Genomic DNA, 22,199 nt, shown 5'->3' on the forward strand with positions numbered 1-22,199 from the left:
CTGGTTCAGAGGAGTTTCACTACCAACAAACAACAGTTGGTTAAAACAGTCAGTTATACAATACAAAAATTACAAACAGCAGGACGAATACAATCGAAAAAAGATACAAATTAAATAAACAATAATCAAATAATATAATGTAAAAATAAAACACTGCATAGTCTTCACCGAATGAATTAAATGTACATTGATTCTTATTAAAGTTATTTAGTGAAGAGCAGTGAATGATTCTCTGATTTTAACCCATAATAATTTAATATAGATTTAACAATAAATTATATTTTATTATATGATATGATTAATATCATATTTTTAAATATGATGGTTTCATTATAAATATGGTGATTATCTCTAAGGTGGACACCCAACTTGGTATATGATATTTCCCATCTGAATCTAACCATGTCATATCAACAAATGGAAAAGTCAGCCGGCTGTTTATTATCATGTTAATTATTGTGCCGTTTGCCCCAACAGCAGTGGCTCCTTTTACCCCAAATACCACACTTTTTCATATTCTTCCGTTATTGAAAAACTGTTACTTTAATTACCTTGAACAAAACTAAAAACCATTAAGAAGACCTTTGCCTCAAAATATAAATGTTGCTGCCTGCGATCGCTTCAAGGATCAACCAAATTTCCAAGTGCATCTTGAAAAGTGGATGTTTTAGAAAGTGCAAATTTTAGTGCTATCTAGTGATTTAGAGGAAAATAAAATCAAAGGTGCCTTTTTCCTTAAGCCCCATTGTGCCCAATAACAATTCATGCAGTCATTTTTGTACACGTCCTCTCCTTTAAAGGTTAAAAGCACTGGTAAGAGTTATGAAATAGTGTGTCTTCCTGTATTTGTTCCACAAGTGCTAAATCCAGTGAAGGTGAAGCTGAGTGTTGTAATTCTCGCTAATAAATTTTAACAAGATTGTGAACCTCGGGAAGTTGCCCTCCCCTTTCCAGAAGGTCTCGGAGAAACCGTCCTCTCTCGCTGTGAGACTGCAGCTCGCTGCACAGGATGTCCCCGGGACACAGACGCTTCAAACTGTACCGCTCCTCTATTTTCTCTGACTGGAGAGCTTTCCCCGCTCCCGGCCCACCTGGTCAGAATGAGAAAGTTGAGAATAGATCTATAAGGAAAAACTGTATTGGCAGAGATTGTTCTAAATACTGGGGAACAAGGGCCACATCCTCAGTAATTGACTGTCTTGGGAGATGTGAGATGGGAGATCAGCAGATATCTCACGGTTTGTACCTTACACTATGTGCTGGCTCTCCCCGACCCTGCCATCTGACTGAAATTCCCCCAGGCCTTCATTAAGATTCAGCACACAGCTCAGGGCAGCCCTTTTCTATCCAAAGTCCACAGCCAACAGCTGCTGACTATAACACTGATGACGAGGATGTGGCAGCTATTATTTGCAAAACTTGTAGGAATGCTTCTGAAATATCCAAGCGTCACAGCAAAAAGCAAATTTTTTTTCCCCAGACCATCCAAAACAATATGTAGCAAAACTACCTGCAGCCATATAGCCCTCTAGCCAAAGACTAGTTGCCCACTGAAGCTAAGCAGGGTTGAGCCTGGTCAGTACCTGGGGATTGGAGACAACCTGGGAAAACTAGGTTGCTGCTGGAAAAGGTGTTAGTGAGGCCAGCAGAAAAGAGCTATATAAATGTAACAAATTATTATTATTAGAACTTTGTTTATTGATTGGACTCAACTTACTGGATGACCCCCGGGTTTGAAAACGAGGTGTGTTCAGGCACATTGTTGGTGCGTTTCTATTTTGAGGCAACTGAAAACTACTGCACCATTGACCCACAAAAACCTGGTCTAAAGTCAATAGCGCAGTATTTTTTGTGTTATTGTGTTACACTCTGCTTATTACACACACAGGGAGGGCAGGGCAGGGCAGCAGCACACAAAGATTTTTAAATATTAAAAATAAAAAAGGGATTCCTCTCTGGAGAAGCATTCAGTCTTTCTGCTCGCAAATTCCGTCATGTAAATAGCGAATCCGCCATGGTGGAAGCGTAACTGGCTTTTAACTCTTTTCCCGCCAGCGTTTTTAAAAAAAGTTGCCAGCCACCGCCAGGGTTTTTGATCATTTTCACACAAATGTAATGGCCCATAGAATATTTTGTTGTATGAATATCTTAGCATGTATAATATATCAAAAGAAAGAACAGACCCTTTAAAAAAAACAAAACAAAAACGTTTTATTCTAGCATGTATTCCTTTTTTATCAACACTTAAATATAAGTTTCATAAAAAAGCAACATTTTGAACAAAAAGCTGAGAAAATCATGTTTTTGTCAAAGACTACATCCAGATCAGATTCAGAGCGATGATCAAACACAGATGGAGTAGATCAAGTCCATCAACATCCCCAAAGCTTCACAGTCCTATAGCTCATTCTGGGTCGACATTTCATTCAGTAACATTGGGCAGTTTTGATTTATATGATGTTTAATGTTGATGATCACGTTATTTTACATATGCATATGCTTACATACGATTGCTTGTTATTTTTGCGTCTTCTTCGCCTGTGTTTTGATCAGGAGATTCTGAACGCATTCAGAAGATGTGTAATAGCGCCCCTGAGTGGATAACAATGAAAACATGGAAACCCCGTAAAATTCCGTGTTTGGCAGGGAAAGAGTTAAAGGGAATGGGAGATGAGACTCTGATTGGTTTATTGCACGTTACGCTTAAAACACACCCATTACTCATTAAGAGACCAGGTACAACCCTTTTGGGCCATGCACTTGGTGTGCCGACCATTTTTTCCGTTGTTGAACTAGCAAAAGTGAATTCGGACACACCCTAAGTGCACCATGTGCTTCAGACCATGCACTTAGATTGTTAAAATAGGGGCCCACACATTTTTAGCATCTCTAATGTATGATAAAATGTGTCAGATCTCACACAATGCAGTCCTTAAAAAAAATTCCCGACCATCCTTCCCAGCTGTTTCTCAATTTTTTACAACTCAATCAGGCTTGGAGTTGTCTCTTTCTCCCTGCCCCTCCATTGTGTTTTTTATACACCTGCGAGTCAGATAATTGTGCTTTTACCCAGTCAACGTTTTTGCAAAACCTACTGTGAATTTTTCTATTCTATTCTAGACTTATGAAAAAAGCACACTTTCAAAGGACTAGTCTGACTATTAAATCTAATCAATTTTTTTTCTTGACAGGTACCACAGTGCAAACACAGTGCTGATAAAATCTTTCAGCAAGTCTTTAACGTGTCAGTTAGGGTGGTCAAATGCACTCCAGAGCGTAATTCACTCATGCTATCAATCTCAGATCTGACTATCGACAGCCAGCATGTCCAAAGTAACATTACAGGCAGAACCACTGTACCAATCTGCTGATGCGACAAGACAGAAACACAGGCCGTATCCACCAGGCTCCTTTCAAAGGAACCAAACTGTTTTCTTCAGATGTAAAGCTTGGCCTTTAGTTCACTATGTCCCAGTAGCTAGACTAGAGCTTTTGAACAAACATGAGGGGAAGAAAGCCTCTAACACACAAAGCCTTGTACCAACTTGACCGCCTGCTTTCCATTTATCCAGAACATGAGTCATTTTCAGATGAAGACTGTTTCAATTAGGAACCTTATTAAGACACTTCAGAAGCTTTCACCTGCCCCTAATTTCACAGTTCATTATGTTGCTTGTGTGTTTGTGTCGCAAAATAAACTTGGTTGGTGTGTGTTATGTCTGATCTAGCTCTGATATATGTACTCTGCATCAAAACATTGCTTCCTGACCTGTTCTTCTGGGGGAAATGAAGGCCCAATAAAACATTCTGTGTTTGTCTATAATGAAAATAATGTGCAATGAATTATGAAAGTAATGTATGATGTGCTAATGCAGTTTTATCAGCTCACATACCAATCACAAAGATGACCTTTTGTTTCTTGGTCTCCATGGGAAAACCTGGTGGCATTTTGGAAAGAAAAAAACAATTATATTACAATCAGATAACAGCTTTATCATGTCAAAAAATATAGCTTTGTCACGTCATGTGTTCCAATCAATGCTGGAAATGAATGATAATCACAAAACACTTAAAATGCAGGGTTACCAGTAACAAATAATAATATAATTAATATAATATAATATAATATAATATAATATAATATAATATAATATAATATAATATAATATAATATAATTAATATAATATAATAAATATAATAAATATAATATAATTAATATAATATAATATGATATGATATGATTAATATAATATAATATAATATAATATAATATAATATAATATAATATAATATAATATAATATAATTAATATAATATAATATAATATAATATAATATAATATAATATAATATAATATAATATAATATAATATAATATAATATAATATAATATAATATAATAAATATAATACAATATAATTAATGACTGGAACTACCTGTGCATTAAACGGTTTTATTGCACACCTTCCAGCAAATCAGAATCGAGTATTTAAACAGACCAAGGTATAATATAATATAATATAATTAATATAATAATATAATATAATATAATACAATATAATTAATATAATACAATATAATATAATATAACATAATATAATACCAGTAATACACTAAGCCTTGAATAAGAACAAATAAAAATACACTTATGGTCTTGACAGAAAGATTTGCCATAATTTGGTATCACTGAAAATTAAATTTTGGAATCTTAAAAATGTGAAAATATTTTGTGCACAGGTTTTTATAATTGAAGTGGAAAATTCAACTCTCTCTTTGCCAATCGCATTGCTGTTCTTGTTGCTCATTTTTTAACCTGAACTTAAATTGTATACTTTAAATTCCACTATACGTAAATATTAAGATTGATTTTGAAAGCTGAATTCACGCAAAATAGTTACTAATATGTAGGTTTCACAGGTACAATCTTCAATAACATCATATTTTCTTCCAAGATCAAAATTTTAAAGGCCCGTCCACACCAAAGGACGATAACTATAAAGATGATGATAAAGATATAGTTCTAAAAATCTTTCTCAATATAAAAAAATAGCTGAGTTCACACCACAGCTATAACAAAAATGGCACACAAAAACAATGTCGTAAGAATCACTTGCAGAACAATTTTTCCCCCCAGCTGATGAACGATAGAAAACGTCTCGGTTACGTATGTAACCCTCGTTCCCTGAGGAGGGAACGGAGACGTACGTTAGTGACTAAAGAATGGGGGCTTCGCCTAGAAGCCTATTACCTTTGAGGTATTTAACAGCGCCCAATGGCAGTGTCAATGCCATGGGTATGCGGAATTTGCATGCGTAACTCCACCCCACCTCGTGGGTATATAAGGAAGTACGCTGGCAACATCGCATTATGTATCTGCTGCGGAGCCAAGTTCTGAACTCCAGCAGCACAGCTGACGTGGCAGAGGAACGTACGTCTCCGTTCCCTCCTCAGGGAACGAGGGTTACATATGTAACCGAGACGTTCCCTTTCGTTCAGTCACTACGACGTACGTTAGTGACTAACGAATGGGGGTTCCAATATAACAGCGCCACTCAGCTGTCATCCAGTGCCCTGCGTAAGTGTGAGATCCCGCAACTTAAGGCTGTAGGACTCCCACTTAACACAGGAATACCAAGGTACACTGGGAAGCATATCCCAGTGAGGGAATGCCAAGATGCCTACCCGTGGGGAGGACTTAGAGAGTACACATATGACCCGCTGAGGGCTGCATATGGGAAACTCTAGGGTACCAGCCGAAGGTGGATTTTTAACCCTAGGGGTGGCAGGGGCTTGCCAAGGGAAAGACACCTGCTCACTGAGGAGGCTTACGGTGGAAATACTCATGTGGGGGTCGCCGGAGGGGAACCATGCACACGGGGCACCTGGCCGGACATGAGGGTCTGGGCTCGAAAGGGCAGACTGAACTAATGTCGGCGTCGACAGTGCTGGAGGAGCTCAGGGCTCTCGTGGAGCTCACCTGAGGAAAATATTGCACGTATCCCGTCCGTGGAGAGGAATGGCGAGCAAGCGAAGACACCTGAGCCTGGCCCATTACCGGCCCCTCGGGGGGGCGAGTACATAGTCGGACACTGGCTCCACTCGGAGATTGTAGAATCTGGTGAATGTGTTAGGTGTCGCCCAGCCTGCAGCTCTGCAGATGTCTGTTAGTGAGGTGCCATGCGCTAAAGCCCAAGAGGAGGCCACACTCCGAGTGGAGTGTGCCCTCAAACCAAAGGGACATGGTCGACCTTGCTGCTGGTAAGCCAAAACAATGGTGTCCACTATCCAGTGAGACAACCTCTGCTTTGAGAGATCTCTTCCCTTCCGCTCTCCACCATAACAGACAAAGAGCTGGTCTGAGGTCCTGAAACACTGTGTCATGTCTACGTAAGCGCGGAGAGCGCGTACTGGACAGAGCAATGCCAAGGCCGGGTCTGCCTCCTCCAAAGGCAGCGCTTGCAGGTTCACTACCTGATCTCTGAAAGGGGTGGTAGGAACCTTGGGCACATTTCCAGGCCGGGGTCTCAGGATCACGTGAGAATTAGCCGGCCCGAATTCTAGGCACACTTCGTCAACCGAAAATGCCTGCAGGTCCCCGACCCTCTTAACGGAGGCCAATGCGGTCAGCAGGGCCGTCTTCATCGACAGGAACTTAATATCGACCGACCGCAAAGGCTCAAAGGGAGGCCTCTGCAGAGCACTTAGAACTACTGAGAGGTCCCAAGAGGGCACGAGAGGAGAGCGAGGAGGATTCAGTCTCCTCGCCTCCCTCAGGAACCTGATGATCAGGTTGTGCTGACTTACCTTCTTGTCCCCCAAGAGGTCATGATGGGCAGATATTGCAGCCACATACACTTTCAGGGTGGAGGGAGACAGCCTTCGCTCCAGCCCCTCTTGGAGAAACGAAAGCACGGACCCGATCGGGCATTTCTAGGGGTCTTCTTGGCGGGAAGAGCACCAGGTGACGAAGAGGTTCCACTTCAACGCATAGAGGTGTCGTGTAGACTCTGCCCTAGGGGAAGTGATGGTGGCGACCACCGTAGGTGGCAGGCCACCCAAACCTGCCGCGTCCCGTCCAGAAGCCACATGTGGAGCTTCCAGAACGCTGGAAGTCGGTCTCAGAGGGATAGGCCAGGGAGGGGCTGTCGCAAGGAGTAGCAGTTCTGAGAACCAGGTCTGGCCATGCCAATACGGGGCAATCAAAATTACCTGCTCCTTGTCCTCCCTGATCTTGCACAGAACCCGTGCGAGAAGGCTCACTGGGGGGAACGCATATAAGCGCAGGCCCCATGGCCAGCTGTGCGCCAGTGCATCCGTGCCGAGCGTGCCCTCGGTCAGGGAATAGTACAGGCTGCAGTGGGAAGAGTCGTTGGAGGCAAACAGATCTACCTGTGCGTCGCTGAACTGTTCCCAAATCAGCTGGACCGTCTGGGGATGGAGTCTCCATTCTCCAGGAAGTGACTGAATCCGTGAGAGCTCGTCGACTGCACGGTTCAGTTCTCCCAGGATGTTGACAGCACAAAGGGACCTCAGGTGCTTCTGACTCCATAAAACGAGATGGCGGGCGAGTTGAGACATACGGCGGGAGCGTAGACCGCCCTGGTGGTTGATGTACGCTACTGTGGCCGTGTTGTCTGTCCGGACTAGTACGTGTTGACCCCTCAGCAACGCTCGGAAGCGGTGCAGGGCGAACCGTACTGCCAGCAACTCGAGGCAATTGACATGCAGAAGGCGCTGGGGTCCTGTCCAGGAGCCCGCGGCTGCTTGTCCATTGCACATGGCACCCCAGCCCGTGGTGGAGGCTGCTGCTTGGACCGGGCGGGAGGGACGGGAGCCTTAGGAGGGCGTCCTCGGCAGCGAGCAGGCTGTGCCGGCGGCTGGGTGGAGGCAGCAGCTGGCCGCCGGGGCAGTATATGTTTAATAGCCTCAGTCTGCTTCTGGGTGGTTGAAAACTGTTGGGCAAAGTTTTCAACCGCTCCGCCGAAGAGGCCAGCCTGGGATATGTGGGCATCGAGGAAGCGTCTTCGCTCGCTGTCCCGCATATCGGCCAGGTTTAGCCACAGGTGTCGCTCCTGGACCACATTTGTGGTCATCACTTGACCCAGGGAGCGTGCGGTCACCTTCGTCGCCCGGAGGGCGAGGTCGGTGGTGGCACGCAGCTCGTCCACGAGCCCCGGATCAACTCCACCCTCGTGCATGTCCTTGAGGATCCTGGCCTGGTAGACCTGGAGGATCACCATGGCATGCAAAGAGGCAGCAGCCTGCCCCGCAGCTCTGTGCGATTTCACCACCAAGGTTGATGTGAATCGACAGGCTTTGGAGGGGTGCTTAGGGTCGCCACGCCATGTTGAAGCGCTCTGTGGACACAGTTGCATCGCAACAGAACGTTCAACTGGGGGAACCCCAGTGTACCCATTGGCCGTGGCCCCATCAAGGGTGGAGAAGGCGGAGGTGGTTGCCGAACGGTCACGGGAAGACAGCGGGGACTTCCAGGGCCGCGCAACATCCTCATGCAGTTCGGGAAAGAAAGGTATTGGGGGCGGGGACTGACATGTGTCAGCGCGGGTCCCCAAAAACCAATCATCGAGCCATGAGCGTTCGGGACAGGGCAGAGGGTTCCACTCTATCCCTAGACTCGCGGCTGCCCGAGACAACATGGCTGTCAGCTCTGGGTCCGACTCGGGCAATGCTGGCGCACCCGAAGGCGGCAGCACAGCTGAGTCATCATCCTCAGAGGACTCGAGCCCACCTTGTGATGCGGTGACCGACATCGCATCGTCCTCCGGAGCGCCAAACGAGATGCGCGAGGGTGCCGGAGCAGGCCCCGCGATCTCCGCCTGAACGCTCACGGGTTGCGGAGCGCAAGAGGGGGGTGTGGCCCGAGGCATGAGCGTCGGGGCTTTGTTCCACACAGTCACCCTCAGATCACCCTGACCACCAGCCGAAGTACCGCCCACGGGGGGAACGGTAGATCGGGGTGTGGTAGAGGGGACTCTCACTTCATTACGAAGATCCTTGAGTCTTGATCTCAGCACCGCGATGGTTATGTTCTCGCAGTGGGAACATGACTCATCCACAAACGCTGCTTGAGCATGCTGAACGCCCAAGCATACCAAGCAGAGATTGTGCCCATCGGAAGGACTCAGCAACCGGCCACACCCAGAAGTACATGGGCGAGACATCCTGAAAAGGACGTGCCACGTGTAAGCTCTTTTATGAGAGGAAGCTTCGCAGAGACGCCGAAGCGCCCAGGGACCACACACCAGCTGTCAGACGGACCACTGCGCAGATCAGCAGGCAGGCAGTATGCGATCACTGGAACACGCCGTAGACACCAACGCCTCTGGAAAGCTGTTCATCTCGAAGGCTGACAAAGACTCAGTTAGCAGGCTTGAAGGAGTGAAGAGATACTCTTGGCTCCAAAGCAGAAACATAATGCGATGTTGCCAGCGTACTTCCTTATATACCCACGAGGTGGGGCGGAGTTACGCATGCAAATTCCGCATGCCCATGGCATTGGCACTGGCATTGGGCACTGTTAAATACCTCGAAGGTAATAGGCTTCTAGGCGAAACCCCCATTCGTTAGTCACTAACGTACGTCGTAGTGACTGAACGAAAGGGAACATCATAATCCATCCTGTTGTAACGAGCTCGAGCATTTAAAGTGACCAGCCCGCGCTTAGAACAAACAGAATGATATCGTCTGCTGGTGTGGATGCTAATATAATTATCTTTATAGTTATCGTTCTTGGTGTGCACAGGCTTTAATTCTAGTGAAACTATTCTGCCATTACAGAATGTGTTTCTGCACTGCATCATTATTTATGATTAATGTCACTGTACAGACATGCAGACTTTAGAGGCCTATATTAGACATCTTGTATTGCTTAAACAAGCACATATTCATTCCAGTATCAACAATATAACAAGAAATGAACACACAAACACAGTACACAAAGATCAACTAAGAGATACTAGGCTCACTTTCTCCAATCGCCTCTCCATATCCAGCCACCTCTTCATCGGTCTGCCATAGAGAAAGACATAGAATAAAAATTATTTAATTTACTTTTATAAAGACCACAGACGTGTACAGGAAGACAGTGACTTAATGATCAAATGAGCGATACTCAGTATAACGTGACATCCAAACCACACAATCTGACCTGCAATGAAATTTCATGTTTTATCAGACCTGAGAATGCTTACTTTTCAATTATATAGCTGGAATTTATGATTTAAAAGTGTCTGAACTCACAAAACATTGGGCGATATTTCACCCTAAAATAAATAGGCCTATATTAATCATATTTGCCTTTTTTTTTGCATTGTCATTTTTTTCAAACAAATAAGCACCCCCCACAATTGCATTTAATTATCATGACAGAAATATCAAAATGCTAAAACTTCAATGATCCTAAAAATAGGCTCTGTGTTTTTGATGCAAAAGTACCTTTTTATTTGTATTTTTGGGTGAAAATATGATGCTTCTTGACAGTTTCATGAGTTTCACGGAGCTAATTAAAACTAAAGCTGTGAGGTTTCAGTGTTTGAACATAAGCACAGCAGACAACTGGGAACTTGACAGTTTGTGTCATGATTACTGTGATTAAAAGAGTTCTGGGCTGTTTAACAGGAAAACCTTAGGTGGTAACTTGCCACTTTTTACAGCATTAGAGAAGATGAGATGAAAGAGAGAGAGAGAGAGAGAGAGAGAGAGAGAGAGAGAGAGAGAGAGAGAGAGAGAGAGAGAGAGAGAGAGAGAGAGAGAGAGAGAGAGAGAGTGTGTGTGTGTGTATGTGTGTGTGTGTGTGTGTGTGTGGGAGGAGTGCAGGGTGCTGCTTATAAGCGTGTGTTTGTGATGTGGGCAGGCCAGCCGGTCCGATGAGTCACTGGCAGAAAGAGAGAGAAATGATACACATACCCACAAACCTGCAAACAAGCTCAAACTTGAAATGTTCAGGCCACAAATCCTGCGCCATAGATAACGAGGGGTACATGTCCATCCCAATATTCCCCTTTCTTTCAATAACAGATTCTTGCATGTTTATTTTAGGACCCTCAATCTTAAATATTTAGATACATCCATGGCCTACATTACATTAAGAGCTTTAAGATGTCAGTTTCTTTTCAGCACGTCGTAAGCATAACATCCTGATACAGCACCAATTCAAGCATGATTTTACCCTATGGCAACATATAAAGCCCGATTCTAGCAGCTGTCTACTATCTAACCCTTCAACCGATATGCTGGCAATGATAAAACAAACTATGAAAGCTGATTGGCTAGAAGGTTATTTCACCTGCAAATGCATAAATCTAACAATATTTAGTGAAATTTGTACTTAAAAAATGCTAAAAAAAATTACTTTGAGGTATACAACGATAAGCCAAAACATTATAATACCCGGGTATACTGTTAGTCCTCTGCGTGCTGTCAAAACAGCACCGACCCGCAGAGGCATGGACTCTACAAGATGGAGCCACTGTGGATTGAATTTGTTGGTCCAGCACATCCCACAGACGGTCCATATTATTGAGTTCTGTGGAATTTGGAGGCCAGGGTAACACCTTGAACTCTTCATCATGTTCCTCGAACCATTCATGAACAATAGCCCCATTTCCACCGAAATTACCCAGAAACAATTTGTACCAGGAACTTTTTTTACAGAAACTTTTTTTCCCCCAGACCTGCTTCTGTCTGCGTTTCCACTGCGGTCTAAAGTACCGTGAAGATTAGGCAAATTAGTCCAGAGACATGGGACTGCGCGCGGCTGCTCCTCCCAATGACCGACGGACAATAATAATTTTTGTTAAATAAAATAAAAATTAATGTCTGCAACGATAAAACGGGGAGGAGATGCAAGCAGCGCTGCTTTTGCTTGTTATGAATTGGTTTACTAAATATGTAATTAACAAAATAGCGTAAAAGAGACGAGCACTAATACTAAAGCGTATTCTGAAAGCTTGTAAAGCTAGATTTAAAATAAGACAACGTATGTTATTATCAGCTATTACGGACATTGACCGTGCGATTGCTGAGACAAAACGCGCCATCGGACAGAAAGAGCAAGACTGATATTTACTGAACGCAGAACGAACCTCGCAAGACTTTTAAAAATGCCGGTTGAAACAAAATGCGGCGTGAGCTCAACCGATCAGCATGTTCAGCGGCCAAGTCCCACCCCCGAAAGTTCCAGAACTTTGAAAAAGTACTACCTCGGGAGCAGGGCCGTTTGGAGGGGGAAATATTTACCCGGAACTTAATTTAGACCCTGGTTCCTGCGGTTGAAACACACTGAGTACCACCCCAAAGTTCCTGGGGAAAGTTCCTGCGGTGGAAACGTGGCTAATGTGTTCAGTGTGGCAGGGTGCATTATCCTGCTGAAAGAGGACACTTCTACCAGGGAACACCATTGTCCTGAAGGGTTGTACCTGGTCTGTAATAATGTTTTGGTAGGTGGCACGTGTCAAATGGCCAGACCCTGGGTTTCCCAGCAGAACATTGCCCAGAGCATCACTCTTCCTCCACTGGCTTATAATCGTCCCAAATCATCCCATCACTTCCCCAAGTAAATGGTGTGCACGTACGTTGTGTGGGGTAGGGGTAAATTAAGCGTGATCTGCTGTGACGTCACAATCATGTTGCATTGTGTTCTATGGATCTGCCTGAAGAGTACATGATTAGTAGACTCCCTCCCTTTGTAAAAATCGAGGAGTCGAGGGTCTGTCTAAACAAACTTCCCTCACCCACTTGACGAAGTGTAACGCACAATCAAAATGGGGCAGAGATTCCCCAGAGGGGAAGTGCTCAGGGATGTTTACGAGTGTATGTCTATAAGTGGAGATAAACTCAGCCCCTGTCACTGGTTTGTGGTTCGTTCCTCCTCGGACCACTGTTGGTAAATTCTCACCACTGCTGACCTGGAGCAACCCACAAACCTTGCCGTTTCAGAGATACTCTGACCCAGACGCCTTGCTATAACAATTTGGCCCTTGTCAAAGTTGCTCAGCTCTTTATTCCTGCCCATTTCTCCTGCATCCAACATGTTGATTATGAGAACTGATTGTTTGCTTACCATCTAATCTACCCAGACCTTAATATGTGGCCTTGTTAGGAGATGGTCAACGATATTCACTTGAATATTCATTTAAATATCTTAACTATTTTACATCTGAAGGAAATTTATCTTAGGATGTTTAGATAATTTTTTCCACTGAAAAACAAGAAACATTTTGATTAAGATTATTTTGCAGTGAAGACCTCAGAGTCAAAATCTCTCTCTCAATCTTTACTTTTCACTTTGTATAGAAAGACTACGTGCCCACGCACATGCGCATTCACGTGCATATGCCTATAGACTAAACACATAATAGCGGAGAGTGGGGCACAACTTAACACGGTGTTAGTTGTAACACACATGGTTTAAAAATGTCCACACATGCCAGGATGACGAAACTTAGTGTATTTACTAGTAGCCATATCAACACTATTAAAAAATGCACCATAATTAAAAAATCTTAGGAAGATATCACTGAACATTTAACCATAGTAAAAGTAAATGTCTTACTTAAGTTTATTTTTCATCTCTGTTTTTTTGTATTTATTTAATATAAGACAAATCTGATATTACTTTAATCTTATATCTGTCATTTAACAGTTGAGATAGTTCTTTAATCTAACCAGCAGAAGACACGAGCTGGGGTTAAATCCCAGTTGTGCAGGTTGGGCACGTTGTAACACTGCGTTACAATCAGCCCCTATCAGAACTACGCTATTATATTAAAACTTGCACTTTGAAAGCTATTTCAAAGTTTGCATTCTCAGGCCACCAAAATGCTTGTTGTGTAAATGAATGGCCAGAATGCTTTAAAAGTATTTTGTTTTCAGTTGAAAATGGTGTGAAAGTGTCCGCTAAGTTCATAACTAATGCTTTTTACAACAGAAATGAATCAATCAAAAACTTGCTTAAGCTGGAAAATGTATTTCTTCTAGAGCTGCTGTACAGCCAAAACAATGTTTGTTGCATTCATTTTCTATTATCACTGTAAAGCTGCTTTGAAACAATCTGTATTGTAAAAAGCGCTATATGAAGGTGACTCGACTTGTTTTCTCTCTCTCTCTCTCTCTCTCTCTCTCTGACCGGTATAGGATATTTTCTCATGAATATCAGTCTGCCTCTCATTCATTAGCTGTCCAGACTGAACAGCCGGCGAAGGTCGGCCTGATGTGCCGTAGACGTTTGCCTTGTTTTTGTGTGTGGAGGAGCTGTGGGCGCTGCAGGAAGTGCTTGATGCATGATTTCAGCAGACACCCCCGGTCTCATAAAGCAGCACAGACCGCTATATGAGACACTCGTTCTATTGTGCTGCCATCTCATCTACATTGTCTTCTGTAATTGCTGGTAAAAATATCATAGTGAGGGTACAATGGTATATAGTGATGTAACAGATACCATATGCTTTAACATATAGTATGTTACTGAAAGAATACCATCTTTCATTCTATGGAAAATAATGCCATATACTATGGTATTGTCCTATTACTTAAAGGCACTTCAAAGAATTCAATAGAATTACCAGGGTGCGTGTTAATAAGTGTAACCACTGATGAGACCGAAGAGAGAAGTAGAGGATAATCTGATACCTCTTGAGGCATTTTGCTTTAAAGCCCCAATTATGCCATTTTAAAGGTTCCTAATTTTGTTTTGGAGGTCTCCTACAATAGGTTTACATGCATCTTCTTCTTTAGCTCTGTCTGTGCTACAGGGCACACAGGGCAAGCATATTCCACTGGTTGAGATTGGCTGTATGGGATTCAGCTTCTTCCCATTTAACCCTGGCCTGCTTTAAGTCCTCTTTGAATGTACTTTGTCATTCTACATGCATCAAAGGTCAAAAAACACTTTCATTTTCTCATAATATACATTGCACATCACCTAATTTCTCAAAGAGACTAAAAACGGTTCATTTGAAGATTCAGTCCCCTCCTTTCCAAGAGCTTTCTCTGCTCTGATTGGTCAGACGGCCCAGTTTGTTGTGATTGGTCTACCACTTACAGCGCATGTCGGAAATGAAACATTCATTACCATATCTGAATTTCAGCACCGGAGGCTTCCCCAGCATTTGATACAGAGTGACATTGTTTTTACCGCGTCAGTTCCAGCGTGAGTCTGCATCCTTTTGACGTGGAATCGCAGTGCTGAAAAAAAGTGTCTTCTCAACATGTCGACAGCATAAACCAAAGGCCTCAGCTACACATACAGTGTTTGAGGGTGGGTCAAAGTAGACGTTGTCCGCAGGCAACAACTGAAGACCATACTGGAATTATGCATATTTGTTACATTGTTAGTAGGTATGTAACAGGAAGTGAGACAGGAATTGCAGACGACTCGTTTCGGCAGTTCAGAGTCAATACTTTCTTTTAGGAGACAAAATTATTTGTTGTGCACTTAAACTTTGCAGACCTTTTACATTCACAAACAGCTATATTACTTTTCGCATGAAAGGTAATTTAAATACAGTAGATTTTAAATGTACTAAATTGCAACTTCATATATTTAAATACGTGGCATACAAGTTTCAATAGAAATAACTTGCAACAAATGTCCGAAAACATTACATTCAGTTACCTTTCTTCTTTTAAGACGGCACGTGATGAACCAGGACCTCACTAAAGGGGCTTTCGCACCAGAGGAACCTTTTCATAGTTCCTAAAACTATTGGCGGAAGTACCCGCTTTTTGGCATGTTTGCACAGCAGGAACTAGGAATGTTTTAAGTTCTAGGAAAGTCCTTTGGAGGAACTAAATTAGCTCCTACTTCAGAGTAGGGTCTAACCTAGCACAATCGGAACTACCAGTGACGTAAGTCTACGCTGATTGGCTGAACACACGCGAAACACCAGCACCCGCCATTGTTAAAAAAGCTGTGTACACACACAGATTATAGCCTATATATTTACTCTACAAAAATAGAAAACAGTAATAGAGGGACCTCTTAAGCTGGACGTCTTAAGCTTTACGTTAAGGAGAAAATCCAACGCAACTTTGGACCAAGCTAAACATGAATATGTATTTCTGTTTAGCTAGCGACATTGGGCATCATGGCAAATGGATATACTTTTTCATACACTGTCTGCTTTCTTTGTATAACCGTTCTATCTAGTAACATATTAGATAGGATGTTAAACAGATCATAAACGAATGGAGAACAGAAGCTCTGTGTGCTCAGGCTCTGGTGTTTCAGACGTCCTACTGGCAGTGCGAATGCTACCAGGAAAATGGCACTGGGGGAACTATTAGTTCTCGGGGAACCACCCTGGTGGCTAGTTCCTATAACTAAAATCCTATAACTACCCGGTAACGAAAGTCCCCAAGACACTTTGGGCCAGATTTACTCAATAGGGCAAAATAGCATGAGAGCGCAATTCCAAAAAAGCGCCGATGGGAGTGGAAAGTTATGCGCGTGATCTACTGACAACACACAAATTAACGAACACAGACGCAGCCGGATCATTTCCATAATGACCAACACAAACACATTTTTTGTGGCTGAAATGTAAACTCCTATAAATGCATATGCAATAAGGTCAGCCGGTAAAATAACCCTGTCCACACCTTTTCAGCACTAATTTGTTCACTGCGTGACAGTAGGTGTAGAACAAGTACAAAACTGTCCTGAAGCTTTTCTGCACTGTAGATGGGACGTCTTAATCCAAGTGGCTGGCAAACAGTCATAGTACAGAACGAAGCCAGCGTGGCCGGAGCCAAAAACCCACTGAACATTTCGCACACTGAGCCGAGGACTGCTCTGAGATCTGCTCTCATCTACAGAAGTGTTTTTCCCTGTGTGATGCCGACGGCACAGAGAGTTTGCTGTCAGCAGCAACGCTGATGGACACAGATGAAAGGGTCACGGTGGGAATGTGGGCTGATCCACATTCATAAACACTCTTCACACTATCCTCCACGAAGGAGCCTCACTGACGGCTTTTGTCTCAAGCAGACACGATTTTAACCAAATATAATAGAGAAAGCATGACAGCCTCTCCATGGAAATGCACAGATAAGCAACAGATTCAGGAATTCAGTTTGACAGACATCTAGCAACAGGGAGGGTCTAATTGCTTGGCCTCTTTCATGTAACCCTGTCGTATCCATTGGTAGATAGCGAGAACCCTCTGAATAGATGATAATACGTGTGTGTGTCTGTCTCTGTGTGTGTGTGCATGGCAGGAGACGAGGAGAAAGAAAAAAGCAAGTGAAGAGAACAAGATGCTCCCAATAAGAGAGCAAAAACAATCCATGGCAGGAGCACTAAGGATTCCTGATAGTTTTGAGCTTATTCTGAATTGTGCATGAATCTGTGAAGCTTGAGAATATAAGAACACAATGCACAGCATGTATAAAATAATAATGATGATAAAACCAAACTGTACAATCTATTTCACCCAAAAATAAAAATATGTTTTGAAGGATATTGGTAACCAAAAAGATTTAAAATGTTTGAATTGCGCATGTTATCTATTGGGTACTGCATGCATTCTGGCACATAAAATCTGAGAACATGCATGTACGGAACTCCATATGGGATAATGCAATACTAAAATAATCTCTCTTTACAAGCTTCAGTGACAGAGACAGAAGCTTTCAGAGACAGTATCCGAGTGGGGATTACATAAAAATCTACTCTATAGCACATTCTTCCTGACCTTGAGAAAAGAAATGGTCTCTAACAAACCCTTTACACTCATATCAAGCTATAGAGCGGTCTCATTGTATCTGTATTATACACACTCAAAGACTCAGAGACATTGATTACATTTCCATATTGAAGGTCAGCGGACCAAGTATTAATACAATAAGGTACCAGGTATTAATGCAATAATGATGTGAAATACCCAACAAATACACAGGGCATTATTCTCTGGCGTTTCTTTAAAGAGGGCCTATTATTCCCCTTTTTAAAATATGTAATATAAGTCTCATGTGTCCCCATAACGTGTCTGTGAAGTTTCAGCACAAAATACCCCACAGATAATTTATTATACCATGTTGTAAATGCCCATTTTTGAGTGGAAGGAAAAACATGCTGTTTTCGTGCATGTATCTTTAAATGCAAATGATCTGCTGCTCTCCTGCTTTCCAGAAGAGCCTTTACAGCTCGTGCCTTGGATACTCAGCCAAAAACGAAACATCTGTTTGGTTTTGATTATCATCTCTGTTGCAGTCACGCTCACTTGACATTGCAGTTCTTCGTCATCTTGAAAGTTTATCTGCACGTGTTTTAAAGCCATAACAAACTTCTGATATATGGTTTTCTGAGCCCACACACCATAAACACATGTTGAGAAAGCTGGATGTCAGACGGCTCGTTGTGTGAGTATTGAACTAATTTCTCTTTCTTGACTTATTCCTTCTTAAACTGTCAAATACACACAAGTTTATGTCAAAAACACACATAGTTCACACAAACACAGTCGGTTATGTCTGTGAACGTAAACAGCATGTAAAGAAATTGCATGTGTGTATTAGATCTGTGTATGTGAAAGTGAAAGCAGCTTAATATACAGGACCTACTGCTGAATATGCTTTTAATATGAATCAAACAACAAAAGAAAAACAGAAAATCACTTACTACTTTTGACTGAACTTAAGTAACTTCAATAAGAATAAATTTCTTACATGAATGCTGCTGTTAAATGCTCTGGCAAGGAGAAAAACATTGGCAGACTGTGTACAGCTCACTCAATGCGCTGTCTATGCTAATAGGGCGGATTCCGTCGCCAGTCGTGGGTGGGGCCTGTGCAATGAGACGCCACATTGGAGCACATTCCTGAATGGCCATTTTGAGATGCTGGTTCAGATTTATATGGAAAATAACGAACGGAATGGATAGATTTTTACCAAAAATAGGGTCATAGGTCGAGCGTGTGTAAAGGCCTGTACACAACGGGACGAATATCGCGCGCGCTTATCACCTTGTCACACAGAAGAAGAAGAGAGACAGCATTTACGTGCTTGCCAAAACCATAGATATATTATGTCTATGGCCAAAACCATTCACACACACTTTTTGCTAACTGGCAGGCAGCATTGGGAGCTCATCTTCTTCTTTGTCTACTTACTAGTTCTTCGTCGTATCAATGTGTACTCGGCAAGACCGTTTTGTGCTTGAGCGCCACCAAGACGTGTTTTACTGTCACTTCAGCAGCTCCAGGCACATGAACAAAAGCGCTGATCTCATTGCAGTTTTTAAAAAAATGACGCTTTTACGCCTGGCGTTTTGCGCACTCACATTGGCGGCCTTTGTTTAGTCACGAGGCGTTAAACGTCGGAGATAAACGCGCGCAAAAATCGTCCCGGTGTGAACAGGCCTTAAGGCTGGGGAAGGCTTAGCCTTTAAATAAAATGTACGGTGACTTGGGAAAAAAATGCACCTGCACATTTATACTAAATCAATTGAAAAGTGGTCGACTGCGGCATTAAATTTAGATCTGCACATGTTGCATCACACATTTTACGCGTTTTACAGCGTTGTGCACTATAACAAATCACACACGATATTGTTGATTAAGAATGCAATGGAAATGTTTTGCAATGTTTTGTTCAGTGCGTGATGATAAACATAAACATATTTGATGATTGTGCTCTTGAGTGCGTCAAAATGTGAAAAGCTTTAAATAAAATAATTTATAAAAAAATAAAATAAATCGGTTTCTATTTACAACCTATGTTTGCAGCGTTGAGCAATGGAGCCAATCACAAACATATCTGATGATTTCTTGAACACAATGACCAATCAGACGTGTTAAGTTAGAATCCCCTCACCACTCTAGTTTTTGTCCAGTGCTGAGATCTGCACACTCAAATCTTCTCGTTATAATTTAACTTGCAACAAAAAAGTGTTGACATCATGTAGGCTAAATAACATTTATTGTACAGTTGCCTTAATCGATTAGCAGAACGCTCTCTAGGCGATAATCCAATCAGAATTGGAAGAAAACATGTATGTTCTGCTGCATAGACTTATGGTTAGACTATTTATTTTTCTAACTGGCTGCCATGCCAAATCACGTATATGCTTGCCTGTTCAAATTATAGTGGTTTTAATTGTAACCACTTTAATAGCAAGTGCATTTATGTTGGGATGTGTAGGGTTGTTGATAGGCTACACGTAACTATTTCATGTGTTTTTAAGGAGGAATATAGCATTTAGCCTTACCCTAGAATTGGTTCACCCTCTGCCTATGAATAGGGTGGTTGTGCACACACACTGCGGACACATACACATGCTCAAAAACCATATAAAAGTGAAATTTGCATTATAGGACCCCTTTAAAAGATTATTCAAAAAATAGTTCAAATAACATACTAATGAAAGTCAAGGACTATGGCTTAAGCTTCATCCAGACAGAAGCTAATGCAGGAGATAGAGTCATTCATAAAGGCCATCCGCTAATGCAGGACTGTCACTCAGCAAGTATTTCCATTAAATACAGACTCAATCTGCCTATAATAGCCCTTCAGCAGTCTCATCTGAGCCTAATCTGAGACTCCAATAACTTTATAATGAATTAAAGAGACCAGACAGATGGGACATTTTCTGACAATAAAGGCTGCAACTGATAACATCAAACCATTGTGTTACTGGATAAAAATTTTGCAGTACACTGTAAAAAAATATTTTACAAATATTACTAGTGTATATTTTACAAGAAATTACTATTTCAGACTTTGTGTTTAATTCATTATTACTTGTCAGTTCTTTGTAATTATTTGTAAGATTTACTAGCAATTTCTGAGTGAAAATTGTTTATAATACACAAAAAATTATTTCAGTGTAGCCATCAAAGAAAAGCAAAGAAAAAAGTGCTTAGGAAAGAACAGAAAATATGTTAAAGAGGTAAAAGACATTCTCATACCTGTTCGTCAAATTTGATGGGCACATCTGCCAGACTGCCGCTGTCTGCTAACAGACTGAGGTCGAGTTCGCTGGGTCCTGCGGAGAAAAACAATAGATACAATCAAGTTCTAAGAAAAGACATTGAAAGAAACATGTATTGAGGTCTGTGATTCAAAGAGGAAATACAGCAATTACAGCAAAGCCTTGGTTTCTTAAATAGAAACACTCTTGTACCTCTAAACTACTGTCCGTCATTTAAATGAAGCCCTGATGGTTCTTTATTGTTCTGTACCAGTAATTGCTAAAGAAACCCTGGTGTCCTTTCAGTAGCGTGGGCAACAGTCACAAAGGTTTCATTTCCTATATGTTAATTAGTCATCCATTTGTGGCACAAGTAGATGTTTCACCAGAACAAAAGAAGGGTTATTGAAACTGATATTGAATTTGCTTCTGTCTACACAGATACTTAGATGTTTTCATTGTTGAGATGTTATACCCATCTGAACATGCAATAATTCTCTTGATATGATGTTTTATTTGTTAAATGGCAACCCTTTTAGCACTTTTAGCAAGGAAAGCCTAGCTTAGAAAAATCATACTGAGGGTATGTTTACACCACAAGTATGTACTAAAAACAGAAAAGTTTCTCCTTTGTGTTTTTCGCATACAGATGACAACTTTGTCAAAACAATCCCCGTTCACATGGATCCACAAAAACGATAAAAATCGCTGTATTCTGCTGCTGCCAGGCCAGTATGGTGATGTCACTTTGTAAAGAAACACTACGCGCCTATAGACTGAACAAGTAATATGCACATGACGTCAAAAAAGTTTGCATTTTCAGGCCCCCAAAACAAAGTTGTGTAAATGAACAGTCAAAATGCTAAATGTTTTACACATTGAAAATGTGTAAACGGCCCTGAAACTGATGTATCAGAGTATTTGGAAACCTCAAAAATATCACCAAAATATCCAAAGTAATGTTATCAGAGACTTCTTACTTGGAAATGTACCTTATTTTTTGCAAATTTGGGTGCTTTCACATTAGCACTTTTGGTGTGCCCGGGTTCGATTGACATCAGAGTTTGGTTCACTTGGATGATGTGAACGCTGTTTTCCAAACTTGGGTGTGCACCCATGAACCGTACCCAAGTCTGCATAAAAAGGGTGGTCTGGGGAACGGTTTATGTGAACTCTGGTGCGGTTTCGCTGCTGATATGAATGCAATTGTACTAAATCACAATGTGAACTGCTATTGATGAGGTAGGATTCAATAAAACTGTTTATTTGT

General features: G+C 42.0%; 1 protein-coding gene across 2 annotated transcripts in view; it reads right to left on the reverse strand.

The window, feature by feature from the left end:
* The window catches only part of ak5 (adenylate kinase 5), a 130,636-nt gene that overhangs the window by 13,143 nt on the left and 95,294 nt on the right, over window positions 1–22,199 (reverse strand). For both annotated transcript variants that reach the window (XM_079819387.1, XM_079819386.1), the window contains exons 8-11: window positions 20,928–21,004; window positions 9,987–10,029; window positions 3,894–3,938; window positions 928–1,091 (exon numbers count right to left, since the gene is read on the reverse strand). In XM_079819387.1, the coding sequence (XP_079675513.1) occupies window positions 928–1,091; window positions 3,894–3,938; window positions 9,987–10,029; window positions 20,928–21,004 (329 nt within the window). The remainder of the gene's footprint in view (window positions 1–927; window positions 1,092–3,893; window positions 3,939–9,986; window positions 10,030–20,927; window positions 21,005–22,199) is intronic.

The sequence above is a fragment of the Gobio gobio genome (assembly GCF_949357685.1).
Source record: "Gobio gobio genome assembly, chromosome: 6".
In the NCBI taxonomy this organism is placed as follows: domain Eukaryota; kingdom Metazoa; phylum Chordata; class Actinopteri; order Cypriniformes; family Gobionidae; genus Gobio; species Gobio gobio.